Source organism: Cinclus cinclus, chromosome 6 (assembly GCF_963662255.1).
Source record: "Cinclus cinclus chromosome 6, bCinCin1.1, whole genome shotgun sequence".
Classification (NCBI taxonomy): Eukaryota; Metazoa; Chordata; class Aves; order Passeriformes; family Cinclidae; genus Cinclus; species Cinclus cinclus.
Window position 1 is genome coordinate 23,681,768 of NC_085051.1, and position 22,269 is coordinate 23,704,036.

At 37.8% G+C, this 22,269-nt stretch overlaps 1 protein-coding gene across 2 annotated transcripts in view; it reads left to right on the top strand.

Moving 5' to 3' along the window:
- Window positions 1-22,269, top strand: part of MYBPC3 (myosin binding protein C3) — a 59,781-nt gene that overhangs the window by 26,505 nt on the left and 11,007 nt on the right. For both annotated transcript variants that reach the window (XM_062495932.1, XM_062495933.1), the window contains 12 exons: window positions 3,157-3,323; window positions 3,705-3,870; window positions 4,792-4,898; window positions 5,227-5,256; window positions 5,417-5,553; window positions 7,034-7,111; window positions 8,210-8,369; window positions 10,369-10,473; window positions 13,617-13,805; window positions 15,798-15,932; window positions 17,124-17,291; window positions 18,579-18,667. In XM_062495932.1, coding sequence (XP_062351916.1) covers window positions 3,157-3,323; window positions 3,705-3,870; window positions 4,792-4,898; window positions 5,227-5,256; window positions 5,417-5,553; window positions 7,034-7,111; window positions 8,210-8,369; window positions 10,369-10,473; window positions 13,617-13,805; window positions 15,798-15,932; window positions 17,124-17,291; window positions 18,579-18,667 — 1,531 coding nt within the window. The remainder of the gene's footprint in view (window positions 1-3,156; window positions 3,324-3,704; window positions 3,871-4,791; window positions 4,899-5,226; window positions 5,257-5,416; window positions 5,554-7,033; window positions 7,112-8,209; window positions 8,370-10,368; window positions 10,474-13,616; window positions 13,806-15,797; window positions 15,933-17,123; window positions 17,292-18,578; window positions 18,668-22,269) is intronic.

A 22,269-nucleotide genomic window follows, 5' to 3' on the forward strand; every position in this document is an offset into this window, starting at 1 on the left:
AGCCACAAGCACAGGGACACCTATTTTGTTGTTCAGGAACTGCCTGCAGATGCCTGGTCACAAGAGACGGATACAACCAGATCTGTCCCTCTCAGAACACAATGCAGCTGCCACACTTTGATCCTGTGCCTTTGAACAACTCCCATACATCTCACTGAGCTATTATCTGTGGGATGGGCATTTGATGTGACAAGGGCAAACCAGCAGCTGTCTCAGTCCAAAATGCAGCAAGTGGTCAGAGAAACTCATCAAATCACTGCAATGGAAAACTGAGCACTTAAACATTCACACTGTATTTTACTGGTTTTGTTACATGAGACTCTGTCAATGCTCTCTGGCAACAAAAGGGAACATTTTGGACGGCAGAGAGAAGTGTCCAGGGAAAACTTGAAACACAGTGTGGAGAAAGAGTTCCAGTTCTTTGGCTCATTAGGGAAATGTTCAACAGTTTAAGCCAAATAACAGGCACTAACTCAGAGCACCTGTTCTTAAATCTTCAAACCCAGGATATAAAACCACAAGCACATGAACAAAGGCAGTTATGTGACTTGCAGGAGACAGAAATAAGGTGAGGCATGGCCATCAGACTAAGACTTGGAGAATTCATGATGTGACTCTGTTCAGAGCAATTGGAAAAGAATGTTCTCTTGACAACCAAGAAAGCTTTCACACTACTACAACTCTTGCAGTATGATGGAACAGTTTTTTTTCTAAACTTTAGATAGTCTTGGAAATAAGATAATACTTGAAGAAAAAGATGTAATAAAGTACATAGTTTCGATCTAATTTTTCCATCTCTGAATGCTGGATGTACCATCTTATCTCCAAATCAAAACAAACCATGGTAACGTGTATTTATAGCAATAAAATTGTGTGTCCCAATTATCACATAGTACCTACATCAGTGATAGCTCAGAAGACATTAACCAATTAATCCTCAGAATCCAAACAGGAAATAGGAAAGCATTTCCAGACAAAGAGGCATTGAGTGGTAAAGTTGAGAACAGATATTTGATCTTGCAGATGTTCAGGACTTGGAAAGACTAAATCACAGCTGACCTACCTATTACTGCACTAGTTCTGCTTCAAATGTGAGGCTGCACCAATGACCTATGGTGTTCTGTAAACCAACGTTTCTATGATTCTATATAATGCTTCACATACACTTTAATATCAACAGATTTCTCTATTTTATAGTTCCAATTGCTAAAGGAAGACCTGTAATATTACCTTAAAGAGGTTTTCTGCTTTTCACAGCAGCAGTGTATTATTTTAAGTCAAGTGATATCTGGGAGTTCTTTTTCAAGGTTTACAGCCCCTATTTGTCACTATACCCCTCTGGAAACTCTCTAGTCCTCCACAGGATCAGCAATGTGCTAGTCAGTAAAACAAACACCAGTTAAAGATAGTATTCCCCTCCAAGGGATTTAAGACACTAATCATTACAAAAAGACTATTTTCATTATTGAGTCAATCTTTCAGGAGAACTCTTTCTTACCAATGGGTGAATAGAACATTCAGATATTTCTCACGAGCCATGTATCAAAATAGACCATTGAAAACAAATTTACAAGTTCAGCTCCAAAAGTTTTGCCACAGTGTACGTGCTTGGCTTTGCATTTAGTAACCGCAGCATGCTGAACTTTGGGATTACAATCCATTCTCAGCAATTCAGCAAAGGTTTCTGCATCTCATTGTAGCACTTGCTCCAGAGCTAATTTACATGAATCACAACACCAGCCTTAGGAGATCATCTTACACGTTGTGTCAGACTCTAGTCTGAAGAGGAATGAAGAGGAAAGGAAAGGAAACATTATCCTGACAATAATACTAAGCATTGTGTTTCAAGTGGTTGCTAAAAGCATCCTCTGTTTCCTCCCTTACTAGCCTGCTCTGTGACCTGGAAGAGAGGCCAGTTCTTCACTAAACCAACTCTTGAGTTCCCGTGAGCTCTGCTGTAACAAATTTAGGAGGTGTATTATATTAGGAGGTGCATTATACAATACACCTGTATGTATTCTGAAATGCATCAGGAACATCTAAGTCACAAGTTGTAGGCTTCTTCTCTCTGCTTAAAGTTTTGATCTTGTGATATACTTCAGCAGACTGACAGAATTTAAAGGTTTTCTTGCATACATGTACTTAGAAATTAGAGGTATAGTATTTTAATGAGTCCCAAGAGCATTTCAATTTGTTATTCTCTGAGCTCATTTGTTAAGGAGAATAGTCACTGAGTCATTGGTCACAAATAAGGGAAATTACAAAAAAGTAGAAAGAATACTTCTACTCAATTAAAATCACACATATTTCCTATTTGTTTCTCCATGTAACTATCAAAGAGAAAACCTTTCTCATTTACAAACTGCAGCAGTATTCAAGTAACGTAATATAAATATATTCAAGTAATAATGAAAAATGTAATGCGACAAAATTAGTAAATTGAAGACATTACAAATATTTTCTTGTAGCCTGTTTATGTTATTTAGTATTAGGAACAGGAAACCCTTAAAACACCTTATGTATTTTTGTATGACCTTGATTAAACAGCATGAGCCCTCTCTGCGCATTTCCCTTCATGATGACTGGAAATTACAATAATTAAATTTCCTCCTGGGCTGGATGGTGAAGCTTAATTTAGTAAAGTCTTAAGTACACTGTGGCACCCTTGGATGGAAAGACCTACAAAATCAAAAATACACCTTTTGCTGGTGCCCAAAAATCATGGATTTATAACAGTTATATTTCACATTAGGAAAATGAAGATTTTTAAATAATAGCCCATCAAGTCCCATTTACTTTATGGCCGTTTTTAAGACAGTAAATTCCCTGCTGGTGAAGTGCTTTTTCAACCCTTTTACCCTCTACAGCGTTTAACACACTTTCATGTTTATCTATAGCATATAAATAGAAAAAAAAAAATCAAGTAATTACTTGTGGTGAATTCTCTTGAACCAGAAGTCGAATGCCTAGGGAAAATTAACGGTCAAGATAGAGGCATTCTGGTTCCACTAACATTTGTGCAACAATCCTTTTTCACTAACTTGAAATGACACACAGATTGGATTTGCCTTGTGTCTTCCAATCCCTAGTAACATTGAGCTGACCCTTACTCTCCCGTTTCAACCAAAACAAAAATACCACTCTTTGGTATTTCAGGGAAAAGGATGGAATTGAACTGACACGAGAAGAAACATTTAAATACCGATTCAAGAAAGATGGGAAAAAACAGTATCTCATTATTAATGAGTCAACCAAGGAGGATAGTGGACACTATACTGTGAAGACCAATGGTGGGGTATCAGTCGCTGAACTGATTGTGCAAGGTAGGCACAGGGAATATCCCAGAACCAGAGAAGCTGAAAATGAGAACAGGCTGAAGGTAACCTTCTCCAGACAGTGCAGGATGGTAGCATAATCCTCCTGACAGGGAAAAAGAAGATGCAATAAGGGGCACAGGATTTGATAATAAAGGCTTCAAGGAGAACTCAGACCTGCATGCCGGATATAACAGATCCTCTGATAACAACAGGTGCTTAGCTATCAGTCCTGTTAAAGCCCTGCATGCTGTGTGTTTCCCTTCATATTTCCTCCTTCCATAGACAGCTTGCTCAGCCCTTGCCTTTTCTACTTAATAAATCCACGCCATAACTTTACAGAGTTATTGGGATTTTTGGCGTGTGTATCAATTATTCTCACGATTTCAGAGAAAAAGCTGGAAGTTTATCAGAGCATTGCAGACCTGACAGTGAAGGCACGTGACCAGGCAGTCTTCAAGTGTGAAGTTTCTGATGAAAATGTGAAAGGAATCTGGCTGAAGAATGGAAAGGAGGTGATCCCAGACGAAAGGATTAAGATCTCCCATATTGGCAGGTCAGTCTTGTTTCGGAAAACAGGTACAGGCTTGTGTGTGGCAGTGCAATCCATAAGAATTTTTATCTCAGGGGATAAGAAATAAAGCAAGATTTTGTCCTGGCTCCAGCTAAAAGATTAAAAGTTTAAAGTCTTTTCATATGCAACCAACATTTAGTGACAGACTTGTTTTGGTATGTGTGCAGTCTTTCTGAGTTGGTGGATTTTATATGTATGGCTTCAGCAGCGTATCAGCAAAAGTAAACCTTAGTTTTCATTAGGATTACTTGGTATGAGGTTATGGTATTCAAACAATCCAGAAAACACATCACTGATAACTTTAAAACTAATAGTAGTGTTTAGTACACGTGAGTAAAACCTAGAGAAAAATTAATGTTTATATTAACATACACAGTTGTGTAATTCTGTGCTCAACTTTCCTAGCAGTCTAATAGCTACTAATAGAAATGGAGATGAAGAAGATTCAGCATTAAACACTAGGTGAAGTCTTTCCTGGTACTCTTTTCTGTATTCTGTTTCAAACTTAAAATAATACAGGGATGGAGAATCACTATTTAGTTTGTTTGGGCAGAGTTCCAGAGTTTCACAATCAAATCAAATCAAACCAGTCAGCAGTGTTACAACAGCTCTTGTAATGGTGAAGGACTGGACTAGAGCAAGGACACTGCTTCCTCTCTTCAAACAATCTACCTTGACAAAAAACCCAAAATCCATTCATAGACAATGTGCTGATATAGATTTGCTTTAACACTGAAAACAGAGCAGTCTACAGCCCTGGTGGTTGTTGACTTGTGCCATGGAAAAGGAAGAAGAAATAATTTCTGTTAGTATCCTATAGCCAGTATCTTGTCCCTTGAGATAGCCATGTTTCTCTTGAGGATGTAAGGCAAGGGAGTGGAATATATTTGTTCATGTTTCCAGAATCCATAAGCTAACTATTGAGGATGTAACACCAGAGGACGAGGCTGATTATTCCTTCATTCCACAAGGATTTGCCTACAACCTTTCTGCCAAGCTTCAGTTTTTGGGTAAGTTATCTTAGAATGTGTAATGGGAATTCCACAGGGATATAATGGTGACAATAATCATGGTTATGCCAGGAAAGAGAATGCAGATCTCTTTTCTGACACCTCAATGGAGACACATTGCTTTTCCCTGTTATTTTGCATTACTATTATCACATTGGTTTACAGAGCCTGTTTTTTCTCCTAATTTCTTGTATAAATCTGCTGATTAACATGCTTATGAAATTTCAATCAGTTTTAAAATTGCTTTGTGAGTGCAGATGCTATGTAAATTCTGTTTTCTGATCTATTTCTCCTTCCCCATGTCCTCTTTTCTTTCCCTCAACCACAGAGGTCAAGATAGATTTTGTACCAAGAGAAGGTAAGAACAGCAGTCATTATTCATATGCAAGAAAGAATGTTTTCAATAGCAAAGCAAGCAGTGTATTTTTTTTTCATTTTTCATTTAATGCATGATTTTTTTTTCCCATTCAGATTACTCAAACTATATTTAAAACTTATTTTCTCTGCTTTTACTCTAGAGCCCCCAAAAATCCACCTTGATTGTCTGGGCCAATCCCCTGACACTATTGTCGTGGTGGCTGGGAACAAATTGAGATTGGATGTTCCTGTATCAGGAGATCCAACACCCACTGTCATCTGGCAGAAAGTAAACAAGGTAATGTGCAACCTGACATAGTGTCCGAAGCAAGTCACAACAGCAAATTTATTTTTCTTTCTCAAATATTATTTGGTTTACAGTTTTTCCAAAGTATTTCTGTCTTTCAATTTTATATTTATAAACCTCAAGAAAAAGAAAAATTAAATACCTGCACTGCAGCTGCTTGGGACATAGCTGGTTGTGTGATTCCTCCTGAGCTGCTCTTTTTTATGAACTGCTCCCTGGCTTTTTTGTCCAAAAGAAGGGGCTGACTCTATACAAGTAGACATATGTACATGCAGATAGAAGGATACCATACTCATTTATTCCTTTCCAACCTCAGAGAAAAATAAATAAATTATGTGTCATGTCCATCACCTTCACCTGACAGAACGAACATTTTCTGGAGGTGGCAGCTTCTTTTTTTAGCCTTTATCAAGGACTCTGTAATTTGTGAAGAACATGTCATCAGACTAGAGGCATAAAACTGAACTTGGTATAATAAAAATAGAGGAACCTTGCTATTTACCTTATCAAAGCAATTACAAAATACCAGAGAAAGAATTTAAAGGCTAGACTTAAAATGTTAAGTGAGCTTCCTTTCTGGGTATCTCAAAATATTCCCACCCCTCACCATCTGTGGGCTCTTGAGCTATAACTAGTACAAAACAGAAATATTTTGCATAACATTCTATAGCATCATTACACTTCCATATGTGTAGATGTAGAAAAAATAATATTGCCAATTATGTTAATTCCCCCAGTCTCCTATTTCATCATGATTGTGCCATATTCTTGTTCAGGTTAGAGTTTCTGATAGCACTCAGAACTTTTTTTTCTGCAATGCAGAATTAGTATGGAAATAAATTTTTAAAAAGCCAAAAACTGACTCTTATATACATAAAATTATGATTGGGTATCAGACAACCACTGTACAGTGCTATTTCTGAGGTGTGAGGTCTCAACATGAGGAAAAGCAGCCAGTCTTGACTGAAGGTTGTGTAAAAAATACTTACTAATGAAATGCTAAACAAAGAGTAGCACAGCCTCAAAAGATGGTGTTTGGTGAGTGTTACAGGCTTGATTATATTTCTGAGTGTTAAAATATTTACATCAATTTACTATCCCAGTGTTACAGAGAGAAGTAATCCTTATTTTTGTACTTACATATATAGAGTAACTAGTACCAGAGGACATAGAGAGGTTCACAACAACACTGCAGGAATGTCATGCTTCTTCCTTTGTTAAGCTGCAAATCTGAGTTTGCTGACTTATCCTTTCTTTAATTCACTGCATTCTGAAACCATTTTTTTTTCCCCATTTCTGCTTTTTACTTTGGTTTTGGTAGATTTCCTTCCCAGGTCTCCTTGCTGCCTCAGTTTACTTTCCTCACACCACCATACTCAACCCCCTAACAAACTCTTCTCTGTCTTGCAGAAACAGCTTTACTGTTCTGCTCAGCCTTAGCTGACCTTTTGTGATTTCTTTGCTTATCTAGAGAAACGACCTACTTCGAAACAATGATGATTCCATGACCGCCTCAGAAAACAGCAGTGATTTAAATACTGATAATAAGGTAAGTTCCTTATTATTATTTATGCAATCACAATCAGTGTTCTTAGTGCTTTCCAGATGAAAGGTCATACTCAAAAGGAAATAAAATTTAAGTCAGCAGATACAGCACATCAGGCCCACTATCCTGCCTCACACTGGTAATTACAGGACACCTGCTGGGCACAAGAGATCTGGTAAACAATTTTAGAGAAAGAAGCTGATTGAGAAAAATCTTTCTAATCACCAGCACATGGTGACTGGGTCACAGGGAATCAAAGCAGTTATTTGAAAACTCTTTTAGATTTATTTGTGAGGGGTGTTTTTCCCTCAGTAACCTGGAAGCTTCAATAATAACGAGGACAAAATCCTATAGGACACACAGAAAGATGACAATGGGTCAGGGGAGTGGATGGACTATAAAGCAGTGAAACAGGACTCACTTTGCAGTATTTTTCACATAAATTACTTCTCTCTTGATAGAGTAAAAAATATTTTACATTTATACAGCAATAAACTATTCTCAGGGCTAGGATCCTGCTGCACGAATCACTATTTGGACATGAATTCTTTCTAATGGTTCCTGTTCTAAATCTAAAGATACATGGGCACACTAAAGGAAGAAAGGAGTGTATTATGTATGTGCAACTAAAAAGTGGTCCTTTTGTTTAGATTTTAGCACAAAGTAGAAAGATTCCCCACATGACGTTATTGAGTGGCAGAAACCATAATGATGCCACTACCAGTTACAAGAATCTTATTTTAATTTATACAGTAACCAACTGCTATCCAAACTCTTCACAGTGATGCTAGCAGCTGTCCCAAGTAGGAATTTCTGGAAGTACTTAGTAACTTCTTTGAAATATAACTGGGTTTGTGTAATTAGTGGCGAATCTCAACAACCTGCAGACTCTCACAACCAATTTTCCCAAATGTTACTTATGTGAGCCAACCAGTCTGTATTTTCTATCTTCTACATACAAATAGAATTTGAAAAATTTTACCGCTTTTTAATAATTATTGTAATATTCAATGATTTATAGTTTTTCACCAGCTTACACACAGACTCATCAGGCTTGGCACAACTTGCAATGATTTTGTCTGGCCCTTTCACTGCCCACAGCTCCTGTTTGGATCTGAAGGCAGAGTCCGTGTGGAAATGCATGAGGACCATTGTGTCTTCATTATTGAAGGAGCAGAAAAAGAAGATGAGGGAGTTTACAGAGTTACACTTAAGAACCCAGCTGGAGAAGATAAGGCTGATATCACAGTCAAAGTTATTGGTAAGTGAAGGAAAGAAACAACAAGAGCATGAAAGAATCTTGATTCTGCTGAAACTTACCCTTCTCTAAAAGTCTCTCTGATACAAGTCCTGACTTCAGGTTTAGAAAAATTGGAAAGAATCATGAAGAAAGGAACATTTTCAATCATTAATTTGGCAGAAATATTTTTTCAGAGGTGAAAATTTAAGAGAACAACTCCCAGTAGTAATCCATGTATTTCCTGTTCCAGGTGATTCTATCTTTGTATGGATGACATTCCATTCTGAAGTTCATGCTTCATGCTTGTCAGAGATAAGAAAAGTTTCTAGTCATTTTGTCGCGGGTTATGTTTTCAAGCAGAGATTACTTTATTCTATATACAGTAAATGGTTAATGGAATAAAGAAACACAATGGAACTGATAGAAGATGAACAGATTGACAGACTCTTCAATGAGTCACAAAAGACCTGGGAGAGATATGAGTTTGAGTCAGTAAGTTTTATAAATTTTTCATAATATTTAATTTGCTGATACCCTGGCACACATAACAAAAGGACAAGTTATAAGTAAATCAGAAATGATAAAAGAAAATTAATTTCACCTACAGTATTAAAATTTAGAATTGCTTTGTAAATACTAAGTTTTCTTCCATCTTTTATAAATATTAAATCATGATATTTACTATTAATAGCTCCAAAGTGGCATAATATGTGAGACATGCAGTTGTATTTTATAAAATTTATTCTAGAGAAAATAGGAAACCCTGGAACAAACCTCATCTTACAGAACAGAATTACCTGATATTTTTGCAAAAAAATTATTATATCTGGGAAGAAGGTGGAAGTTGAATAATCAGTGGTATTTAAAGGAAACCAAACTAAAAAAGGAGCATCAAAGAGCAGAATTCACTTTAGGCTAAGTTAATACATTCTGGTTGTACCTATTGTTGCTATCTGACAAAGCTGCGTCACAGAATCACATAATAAATTTGGTTGGAAAATACTTCTGATCTCATCAAGTCCAACCCCACTATGTCAACTAGACCAAGCACTGACTGCCACATTTCATCTTTATATAAACATCTCCAGGGATGGTGACTCCCTGGGTGGCCCATTCCAAAATCCCTTTCTGTGAAGAATTTCTTCCTAATGGCTAACCTAAACCTCCTTGGGTGCAGCCAAAGCCTGTGTCCTCTCATCCTGTTGCTGGCTGTGTGGGAGAAGAGGGCAAAACCTAGCTGGTTCCACCCTCCTTTCAAGGAGTGGAAGAGAGCAATAAGCTCTTCCCTGAGCCTCCTTCTTTCCTGCTTAAACAGCCCAAGCTCCCTCAGCTGCTCTTCTTGTGACTTGTGCTCCGGAGCCTTCACCAGCATCATTGCCCTTCTCTGGATGTGCTCCAGCACCTCAATGTCTTTTCTTGTAGTGAGGGGCCCAAAACTGGACACAGCACTCGAGGTGTGGCCTCCCCAGGACATCAAGTACAAGGCGACAATCCCTGCCCTGGTCCTGCTGGCCACTCTATTGCTGATACAGGCCAGGATGCCATTGGCCTCCTTGGCCGCTTGTTCACTTCTGGCTCGTGTTCAGCCCCTGTTGACCAGCACCCCCAGGTTCTTTCTCACTGGACCACTTTCGAGACACTCTTCCCCCAGCCTGTAGTGCTAGAGGAGGTTATTGTGGCCAAAGTGCAGCACCCAGCACCTGATCGTGTTGAGCCTTACACCACTGACCTTGGCCCACCATCCAGCTTGTCCTGGTCCCTCTGCAGAGCCCTCCTACCCTCCAGCAAATCCCTGACCCAACTTGGTGTCATCCATGAATTTGCTAATGATAGATTCAATACCCTCATCCAGATCATCAATTAAGATATTAAGCAAGACTGGGCCCGACACTGATTCCTGGGGGACACCACTACATCAATACCACACAGGAAAAAAAAAGAAAGTGTTAAAATATTTAATTTACTTACATAAAGAAATTGAAACAATAACAACTCTCGTTCATTCTAACACTTTCTTCAGATGTTCCCGACCCTCCAGAAGCTCCCACAATCAGCAACATTGGAGAAGATTACTGTACTGTGCGCTGGCAACCCCCTAAATACGACGGTGGGCAACCAGTACTTGGTAAGAGTTCAAAAACACAAAGCCCCCTGCAGCTTTGCAGTTATTTTTTGGTGCTCCTTTGAAATATTGCAGAAGGATTCTCTGTTTAGACATGAGGAAGGCTGACCCTCAGCCAGGAGCTGCTCTGAGGCACAGACCCTCCAAGCCAACCTAGGCTCTGCCCTCCAATTTTGAGGAGAGAGTGCCCTCTGCCTGTGCGATTTAAGTCAGGGAAATATTTCAGCGCACAAGTTACCAAATATTTCAGCGCACAAGTTATCAAAGCACAAAAAGGTGATATGAAAAACAGCTAAAGTTAACTATTCTCATTCAAGACTGAAATTTTAAGTCAGTATGCAAGCCTTTGTGCTTACCAAGGAATATCAAAACAGATCTGTGGCCACCTCAGTCATCAACTTCAGACATCTGCAATCTCAGGCAATATATGTCTTATAGTGGAAAACTACTTCATAATTTTACTTCATATAAAATAATGGGTCATAAAACACTTTCAATCATTTTAATGACCTTAAAATCTGTAGTAAAAACTAGAGTGCAAAGTTATCATATGATGCAGGAAATGAGCAGGCACAATCAAGACTATCACTGACACCACTTTAAGTTCTGCACAGAGCATGATGAGTTTTAAATAGAAATCTCTGTGATCCTCAAAAGAAAAAGAAAATAACGCAGGGTCTTGACCAATTTTAGGGGAAAAAAATTCCTCTGGAGTCCATATATAGAAACTTGTTTAATAAAGATCTCTGGAGCTTGGGTTTCTTATAAAAAATAAATACATTGATAGCTATATGGATTCCCATGGGGATGCCAGAGCTAGAAATGTCTAAAATTCTTTTAATCTCCTGAATAATATCTGGAAGAGAGGAGTTTGTATTTTCTTTTGGATTTTTTTTACTTCATTCATTTCCAAAAGATCTATCTCATTTAAATCCAAGAATTTACCGGTGCAGGAATAAACAAGGTACTGCTGGGCCAGTGCTTTGTGGTTTCATCTATTCAGAAAGGAAGCAAGCAAGAAGTCAGCAGTTTAAAATATCATGTGCAAAGATATTTACCAGTAGTTGTGTCATTACCACAGACAACCCCCACCTCACTGACTATACAAAACCCCTGATTTTGTTTTGGAGGATTTTGAGGGTGCATATTTTAAAAAGTTCTTTGCTTTGTTTTCCCTGTCAAAAGAAAAGTTTTGTGGATGTTCCATTCAGAGCCTTTCACACCACCTGAGGAGGTTTCTGCAGTTGGCACAGGGCTGCACTACTGGTAGAGCTCCAATAAAACACCTGCAGCAGGGGGAGAGGAAGAGCCGAGGTGCAGCACTACCCATTCAAACAGAGCCTTAGAAGTGAGAAAGGCAGGGAGGAAAGGCATATCCATTCTTATCTGTCTTCATATTGTTACAGATGGCATTGTAGGCAGTCAGAGTCTTTATTAGCTATATCCAACAGATATAAAAAAGAAATTCACACCCTATCTTCACTTCACTTTTCCTGGGGGTTTGTGTGCTTTTTGTATTACTAAAATGGTATCTTTAACTCTCACACATTTGGAGAAATAATCTGCTTTACCAAATGTCACCAACACGACCAGTATTGTCATTTTTACCTCCTTTCTGCCTATTTTTTTTATAATTGCAAATGTCTTCATTTTGACACTTAACTGCTTATCTATAATGGCAAAAAACCCCAGAAACTGAGCTGATGAAACTTCTCTCAGTCTCAGAGACCCTGAAGAGAGGAAAAAACCAGGAGCATACCAAAGGAATCATAGGTTCTTTGCTTGCTCTAACTCATTTAAATCTGAAAGCTACTGCAAAAAAGCATGCCAGGAATACACCTTTATGCATTTAAAGCGATGATAGAACCTGTCAGCTTAGAGATACTTCCACTGTTCTTCTCCCAGAACATTCTGTAGACTCCCATGCTCTTCTTGCATTTCAGCATTGACAGGAAAGGCTGCATGGTGTCTGTGCCTACAGCATGCCAGCAAATCAAATGTGCCTGTCATTCTTCTCATCCCTGGAGACACCTTAAGTGTGAATCATACTTCCCAGGTACATCAAAGGGACTTTTGCAAGTTTGATAGCTGTGACCTTGGTGAGCAGCAGGGACTGAATCACTCCCCTGCATGGCTCAATTATAAGTCCTTGCTATGAACCTACACTATTGCAGCTGACCCCTGTTACAGACATCTGTACAGACCTCTGCAGTCTGTGGATAGGAATACACCTAGGCAATGCACTCAGCATGTTTACATGACTATCCAGTGTATTCTCTGATTATTCATTCAGTAGTTAAATGATTAATAAATTTCATAGCAAAGTTTGTTTAAAAGAAGCCTATGTGGATCTCATCCAGTCATGCTATCTTCAACACAGAGAAGCAGGAGAAACTTAATAAACCTAAATGGAAAGAAACAGTTCAGTAGTCCTTTGTAGCAGGTCAAATGGAAAATATCTGACATGTATGTTTCCAGTGTGATAGACAATATTGTCCATATTAAGCATCAGGAATCACAGATTCCATTCCCAGTTTTGGGAAATGAGAAGTTTATCTTTTATGCTGATAATACAACAACATTTAGTCATTCTGGAAAACAGCATGGTATTTTGGAAAGGCTGTGGATGTTCTGGGTGGAGAAGTGCTAAGACATAGATTCCAGGCATACAGATGACACCTTAAGCTGAACTACAGATTTGCTCTGCAGTGCACCCAGTTCTCTTTGTTCTCTGTTATCACACAGGCTCACTTTCCTTCCCAAGGAAATCAGAGCAAGAAAAATGGTGAGCGGACATACCTCACTCACATTAGGGCTGAAGCAAGCATTGTCTGGGAAACATTCTGTATTTCCACCACCTTGCAAAGAACTCAGAGATCTAGCATCAATTCTTTGATAAAACATTATTTTAAAAAAAAGGAATTTTCAAATTGTTCATCAAATCAATTCTTTGTGGGTGATTTAGGCTATTAGTCAAGATTAGTGAATTGAAGCAGAATAGAAGAAAGACATTGATTTTTTTAACTCTATTCCACATCTTAGACATTTCAAGGAAATTTCTCCTTCACTTAAAAGGATTTTCTTTTTACCTGCATGTGAGATAACAATTTCTAGTTCTTTCACATCATAACAGCTGTCCTTTCCAGGCTATATTTTAGAGAGAAAGAAGAAGAAGAGCTATCGATGGATGAGACTGAACTTTGACCTTTTAAAAGAGCTAACCTATGAAGCCAAGCGGATGATTGAAGGAGTGGTTTATGAGATGCGGATTTATGCTGTGAATTCTATTGGCATGTCCCGGCCAAGCCCTGCCTCACAACCCTTCATGCCAATTGGTGAGTTTTGAAACTCTGTGGTATTTCTAGGATAAAACCAAGACAGGACAGTTTTGAGCTCCTCTCTTCAACTGCTCATACAGCTAAAAACAATGTGTCAGGAAAGAGGCTATCAACCATCTCTATATTCTATATTTAATCAACCTTCTCCTTTGTAATGTTCTTCTCTATTTCTCATTCCTCTTCCTGAAGAGCACATAGGTTCCAGTTTCATGAAAGTGCTGATGAATTTTTAGTTGTTATAATTAGAAGTGTGAGAGCCAAGCTGGATCTGGAAAGGAGGAGAACTAATTGACAGAGATTTCCCCATCCCTCTCAGCTTCTCCCATTCCCTTATGGGTGCAAATATCACAGTATCCCGTCCAGTGCTCCCTTAATCCTGGCCCTCTCCACAGCTAAAAGGATAGATGATTAAGAAAATATTTGAGGAATGATTTTCTATAAATAATTCTTCCCAACACAGCAGCACAGTGTCTCCTGCAGTCCCTGAGCAAGGAGCAAACTAAAGGGGTCCTCAGGAAGCCTGCCTGCTAAGACTTTAGGGAGAAGACCCACAAAAATACAAATAACGGGAGATTAAAATGACTAGAGTTTCTAAATCTACAAATAACAACGAAGGGGCACAGCCTGCTGACGGAGATAATGTACAAGCAGATGATGCAGTGAAAGAGCCAGAAGGGAAGGCTGAACTGCAAGAAGGGTCCCTTAATTCTGGATTTCAAACACACAACGCCTGGTCTGCAACAAAAGAGGTCAAACAAGAACCATCAAGTGGAGCTACTGAAAAAAAAGGTCCAAAGTTTTCATGGGATAGGCAGAGTTTTACTTGATTAAGGATAAAGTTCACACTTACTTCTTCAGAGAAGAGGTTTGGGGTTTTGATCGTGTACTGTGTGGTTGTGTATGCTCCCAATTGCATTTGCCTCCTGTGTGCTGTCCTTGCTACCATGTGAATACGAAAATTTTTGGCAGTTACAGAAATTAAGTTAGGTGATGTTTTTTTACAATAACTTTGGGATCTGATTCCACTTAATTCCATAACTTGTGAACCTGTATTTAACTTACCTTGTAAAATCGATTATGTATATTCAGAAGATGTCCAGTCTATAATACACATACACACAGATTATGCCAAACATACCTTTCATTAACACGATTGCTCTTATGGTGTGTATATTAAATTTTAAGGTCCTGCACCTTTAACGTTATTTTGAAAAAGTTGTTTTCTGTTTGCTTTTTGGTATCAATTATTTTACTGTAAAATTTAGATGTATTTTGGATCCTCTAGTAAGGGTTTTTCTTAATAATTTTTAAATTAGTAGATAATAGTCATGCTGCAGAAGACTGAATTTAGCTAGTGGTTCTTCTGAACTGTGGGTTTATAAAAAGCCATGACTTACCTGTTATGAAGAGATGTGAAAAAGCTGTATCTAAATCAAAATTTTTCATCCCCCCAAATTTTCTTTTGTCAAGTATGTCTCTGTTACAAATGCACAAATCAGAAATAGTGTTTCTGTAAACGTGTCATAACTTTTGATTATTTCCATTATTATGTCAGTGAAGTAAAATTTAGCCACTGTCAGTTTGGTCCTCTGACCATGTGAATTTTGTCCAGTTACAATCAGGGTGTAAGTACAGAATACAAAAGGTACTTATTTTCATTTCTAAACTTCTCTGCAGACTTATGATGACAATTTGACTTCCTTCTACAAATCTTCTTTTTTTCAGTGGCTTTTCTCATAAGAAAGCATCTGTGAAACGGAACTACTGTCTTAACTTCTTGTTCCCCTTCCTATTATAGGAACCTTATGCTATGCTTAGATTAAATGATGTAATAGATGTTACACTTCACAACTGAGCCTAAGGTAGATTTATTTTATTAATATAGACAGTGGTACATAAATCACTGATTAATCACTTCTTGTAGAGCCTTTGAATTCTCATAGTTGTATTGCTGTTTCTCAGAGTCTACTTGTCTATATTTCCTTACAGCTCCTCCAAGTGAACCAACCCACTTTACAGTGGAAGATGTTTCTGACAGCACTGTTTCCTTGAAGTGGAGGCCCCCTGAGAGGATTGGAGCCGGGGGATTAGATGGGTACATGGTGGAATACTGCAAAGATGGATGTAAGTAAGCATGAGTACTAGGCAGAAGCAGCAGAGCATTTAAAAAATGCTACAATTGCAGCAACTTCACCTCAGTACACTACCAGCAGCCTAACCATGTCCAGCATGATCAATTTTTAATTCTGTGTCTACCATACTTGCCAACCATCACCATATTACAATGTGACTGTAAAACCATGGAAGTCACATCCATAATGTCATCTTTACAATCATCATAAGCTTTAATAAACATAATTGTTTTATGATACAAAAATACCATTGCTGTTCTATAGTCACTAGTATACTTCTGTATCTTTCATAAATTGCACAGTCCTTAAATAAAATAACATAATTGTTACAACATCAGTCAAATTTTAAAGTAATCATTCATTACCTTACCTCATTGAATACTTGTACTGGTAATAAAGGATGTACCAGCACCCTATCTACAAAACTCAATGTTCTGTGAAGCTACAATGTAATATTTATGTCATAAAAGTCAAACAACAAATTTATAGCCACTTTAATATTGATATTTTCTCTGACACTAGGCTCGACTGCCAAATAATCTAAACTAGGGGGTTTACAGGGCATAAATTATACAGAAATAATTTATAGTCTTTAATGAGACATTACTATAGAATCACCAGAATCTCTATGTCATTGTCATAGCAGAATGATTTTATCAGTCATTTTTCTGTGCTTTATAATAAGGAAGTACTAAAATTCTGTTCTACTGTGTCAATTGAGAATTAAACAATAAATTCCAACATTCGTGTGTTCTATTATTGTTTTTAGCATATGTGGCTCTCACTGATCTCTTTGGACAGGCACAGAAGGGGAAAAAAAAAAATTAAGGCTTCCCTTTCTTGCTAAAGCTACTTCCAAAATTCTTCCCCTTCCCATGTAGTAAAAATAAATGCCAAGAAGTCTCACAGCTCTAAGCTCTATGAAACAAAATGCCAAAGGAACTACCCAAAGATGATTCCCTTATCCTTAGCTATTTTGAGTAACAAAGTATAGAGATTGCTTTGCTCCACGGGTAAACACATCTCCTTGATCCAGAGTTCTTCTTCCGACTTCATTCCCTTTTGAGTGTGGTGTTCTAACTTGAGTTCATTTTATCCTAATAGAAATTTACTTTTGATTGCAATCAAGGCATCACTTTGGAAAACAATGTATCATTGCAATATGCAAATGCTGTACTTGTAGCTACAGAGTGGATTCCTGCTCTTCCTGGCCTAACTGAGCGCACCTCTGCACTGATTAAAGACCTGGTCACGGGGGACAAACTTTATTTCCGTATCAAGGCTGTAAACCTGGCGGGTGAGAGTGGAGCAGCAACAATAAAAGAGCCTGTCACTGTTCAAGAGATCCTGCGTGAGTAACCATACTGAATAAATCTTTTTCATTGATTTTCTCTGGCCAAAATTCTGCCTTTATCTGAGGATAACACACAAACTGCTCTTCCACTTTGATAAGGTGCCCAGTGTTTTCTGACTCTGGGAACATCTCTACAGCACCCAGGCCTTATATTTGTAAGCCATAGCCCTTAAAGTAAAATTCTATTTCTTACTTTCAAAATACGTACATTTCACCTCTTGCAATGACACTGTCAGCATTTAAGAAAAATGTATTTAATATTTACCTCTCTGTAAATATACACAGGAAAAAACCAGCAGTTTATATTACTGCAAAATGACTGTGCTGGCTATGGCAAGAGATCTATTTACTTCATTGTCGCAGATTATTAATTACCACCCTCTGTATCACCCAACAGCAGTAGATTAAAATTCATTTGACTGGAATCCAAAAGACATCAAGATCTGCTAATAGTGGATTCCTCAACCTTGGCTCACACAAAGTGTCTGCCAGAGCGTCTCACTGGCAGTAAATTGAGCCAATGTAAATAAAACAAAGTTTTAATGCATCTCAATACCAAATGGTCATGAAGACAGATACTCCAAGTGTATGTTAAGAAATTCCTTCTGTAAATGACAGGGAAAAGAATAAGGATAAAAGGAGAGCCTAGAAAGCTTTCCAGTGAGGTAGAGGAAAGCAGAGAGTAGATGCAAAAAACATGCAGTAAGGTCCTTTTTTATTAGTGAAAAGTAAGATGCTACAAAGAGATTCCACTACATCCATCTCAAAGAAAGAACTCGAACTGAATGACTGTAGCAAGATAAAGGGATCTGTCAGTTGCTGTGCTTTCTGAGTATGTCCATAAATACCTCCAAGTGGCAATTTACAAGGAGCTGCAGTATCAATATAGCAATAGATAATCATAACCTAAATCACTCTTGTACTCCAATACATCCTTTCTACTGAACTTAACAATTTCTCCAAAGAAACAAAGTCCATATAGAAGACTCACAACCAACAGAAGTCACCCAAATTTGGCATTTTAGACACAACACATTTTCATAAATGCTCCTGTCACTGAAAACATGCTCAGATGTAAATATATAACCGAGACTTAATATTAACTTTTTATCCAGTAGACAAATGCATTTGAAACTACTGAAAGACTGAGCTACTCCCTTAAAGTATAAAGAGTGTTTCCACAATTTTCTTATGCTTACAATTACCCATTGCCTTATTTTTGCTATAAATAATGCTGCATATTATCAGAAGTTTTGTATTTAGTGTACTAATGCTTAACTACAGAGCGTCCCAAATTCTGGCTGCCACGCCACCTGAGACAGACTCTGGTGAAGAAAGTGGGTGAGACAGTCAATATTGTGATCCCTTTCCAGGTATGTATCAGCTTCTGTTTTGTCGTGGTTATTTATGACTACTTACCTAAAGTAATTTCCCTAATGCAAGTTCCCATTCCTTCACTTCTTAAGCAAAATTACCTAAGTATGGCAAAATTATGTAAGATGATTCATTAAACCCTCTCAAACATTTGAGGAGGAGGGGAATCACTGTTTTCAGTCATATCTTTTTACAGTCAAAATTTCTTCCTTAATTCCACCTTTTGGGGTAGAAGAAAAATGTGATGTAAGTGCAAGCCCATTCTTGCTTACTGAGCACAAGAGGCACCTCAGAGAAAAGCAGACAAAAAGTGTAAGAATCCAGCTAATTACTCTTTTGGAACCAAGGTGTATATGATTCCACTGGGCAACTTCTTTGGCAAAAAGTGTGTATGTTAATTTCTGACTGCAAAAATCACAGTCTGCACATGAAGGGAAGACCCCAGCTGGCCCTGGGATCCAGAACCTGGGTGTGTGTACAAAGAACTGCTAAAATATACACAAAGACTGACCTAACCAGTTACCTCATCCTGGCACTTTCCACAGCTGTACAGAAAATTATCTGACCATTTCTAAAATCCCACATGCCTTTTTTCAGATGCAAGACGATAATATCAATAAAGTGCAAGAATTAGAGTGTGAAAGGAAATGGTTTTCTAAGGGAGAAAGTGCAAAAGAAACTGCAAATTACAGTCTCAGGCTCTGACAGAAGTAACCTCAGTAATAACAGATATATCACTTAATCAAGTCCTCAGTTATAATTTTTACACACTGAAATTTCTCTACAGTCCAGGATTGACATTTAAAGAAGTGTAATTCTGTTATTAGTGAAGAGCTTTGAAATTCTCCTATAAAAGATGCTGGATATATGCAAAACATTTTTTCCACAAGGGAGACATATATGCACACATCACACGTATTCTTTTGTTAGAGCAGTACCAACAAGAAAATAAAAATTATTAGAGCAAAATCTATGAAAAAGGTAAATGTGTTTTTGCCCTGTGGATACTGGGTTACACGAGAAGTAAATTTTTTCACAAAGATAGCTGATTGGTACACAATTGCAATCCCTTGAATAAAGTAAATTTCTTAAATTGAATGCTTGAATTATTGCAGCATAATCAAAAGGCTGTTTTTTAAATTTCACATTTCTTATCTCCAAATTGCTAAAATGACTTTTTCACTGATGTCTAGCCACACACAAAATTCAAACTTTGTACATCTGCTATTTCTGAGTTATGTAATTATTTTTTAAAAAACCCAAACCTAAGATAAACAGATATTTTTTCCTGCTTTGATGTCCAAGTTGAAGGAAAATTGCACAAATTTGACAAGCTGTCCCATAAGCAGGGGAATAAAACTTAGCTCTATAGAGATTTGTGTCTTATGTCCCCTTGTGCTTGTTTTGACTGGGCACAGTTAATTTTCTTCATGGAAGCTACTAGGGGGTCATGTTTTGAACTAGTCCTGGAAAGAGTGTTGATAATTTCAGGGTGTTTTAGCTGTTGCTGAGAGCAGTGCATACACAGAGTCAAGGCTCCCCACAAGACTCTGCCAGGAAGGGAGGTGCTAAACCATGACAGCCCCACATCATCCATGTCCAGCACATCCAGCCACCTCCTCTGCTGAGAGCAGCCTCACTGCAATATTCCCAGAGATTTGCCAGTTCTTTGCCCTCCTCCCCTTACATGTCCTCAATTCCCTGGCCAGGGTAAGTGCATGTGGCAACTCATGCAAAGCTTCACTTAATCCTGTCTCATCATTCAGCTGCTGCCAAACAAAATAGTTAAAAGACGGAGCTTTCCCTGACTTTTCCTCGGTGGAGACAATAACTGAGGTTTTGGCATTTCATCCTGTCATCAATTTTTCACAGAACTGTACTAAGCTAATCTTAGAGATTTTGAGTACTCTGTCAAATTTGGCCAAATTGAACCAACTGATTGAAAAGTTATTTGAGTAGCTGACTGACAAATCACATGCTGGTGTAAAATCTTGTCTCCTAAAGGGCAAGGCTAACAAAAAATGCTAAAATCCATCCATCAACAACAGATTCTACTCTGAGAACAAAGCCAGAAGGTTTTAATTCAAGGAGCATTTTTTTGAGTGAATTAAATTTGTCATAGTGTTGAATTTCAGCTTTCACAGTGTAAGAATTGTGGCTATAGCTATTTAAAATATACAATACTGATGACCTTCCAAAAAAAGCAAATCGAAAAGAACTGTTCCGTTTACATTTTGAAAAATTTTAAGTCACTGTCCATTTCCATTGCAGATAAAAACTAGATACAGTATCTAGTGAAAGTGGAAGACAGTATCTAGTGAAAGTGGAAGACAGTGTCTTCTAATATTTACAGGCCCTGTGCAACTTTTCCAATGACCTCTGTGGTCACTGCAGTGTAATTTTCTGAAACATATTGTCAAGGTATCCTGGGTTAATGATACAGGTAGATCTATTTAAATCTTTGCATCAAAATGTCCTGAGAAGAAAATAAAACATTGTTACTAACCTTTTTTTCTGTTGAGTACATTAAGCAGGCAGAAAATTCTGGTGAAAGGAAGAGAATCAACATATTCTTGCTTCAAAATTAACTACGTGTCATGTGATTGGAGGAGTATTATGTGCTATTAGTGGATAAAATTCACAGTAGTACTAAGAAGTCTTTTTGTCCATTCTATATGTGTGAATATAAATATCTAAGAGCATTTAAATTCATTCTTCCCTGGCTGTGAACTCCCTGAAGCTTCACTGGTGCTATTTAGCCACTCTGTCACTCACTGTTCTCTCTCAGATTATCTATTACACATTGCAGAAATCCAATCCTCTGACATATGTATTAGGAACATGCTTTCTATCTGTTTATGCTTTTCACAGTCTATAAATATAAGGGTATATGAAAACCAACACTTTGAACACTTGCAATCTTTCACTGGCACTCACAGCACCTCAAAAAAGGAGGAGCTGTGAGTGAACGTATCTGATCAACCACACTAGAACACCAGCAGCAACGGTCTGAAAACCTGCCAAGTATTTGTCTTGACAAAGTAGAAATTTAAATAGATGCCCATCGAACTATGCTATTTAGGCAGATAATTTTTATTTTGAAAGCATTCCTTAGCCAATTTTTTAAAAGAGGATCTTCATGTCACTTTAAAGTACATGCATATGTGGGAAGCAAAATAGACTCAGTTCTTGGCATGTTCACCAATAATAAGACACAGATATGGAAAATAAAACACAAAACAATCCAAATACTTTCATTGGTTTCAGAATTTCTACCATACATTCCAGTTGAAGAGAGGAAGCCATTTCTTGCTGTAATAGAGTGAGGGTGTTTGTGAGAGTTCTATGAAATGAGACCAGGGTACAGGTACACTAGATCAGGACAAAACTATCTTGTATCTATTATTTCAGAGCTGCAGACCTGAGGTGCTCTTACCTATGCCCCTTGGCAGAAAGCTGTAAGAAAATAATTTATCGGAGAGAGAAAATGGAGGATCCAAAACCATTGCTCATTCACTCACACTCACAAGGTGTACATCAGCCCTGATGTAAAATAAGCTACAGCCTATCTGATGAGTTAAAGAGCATCAATGAACAAATA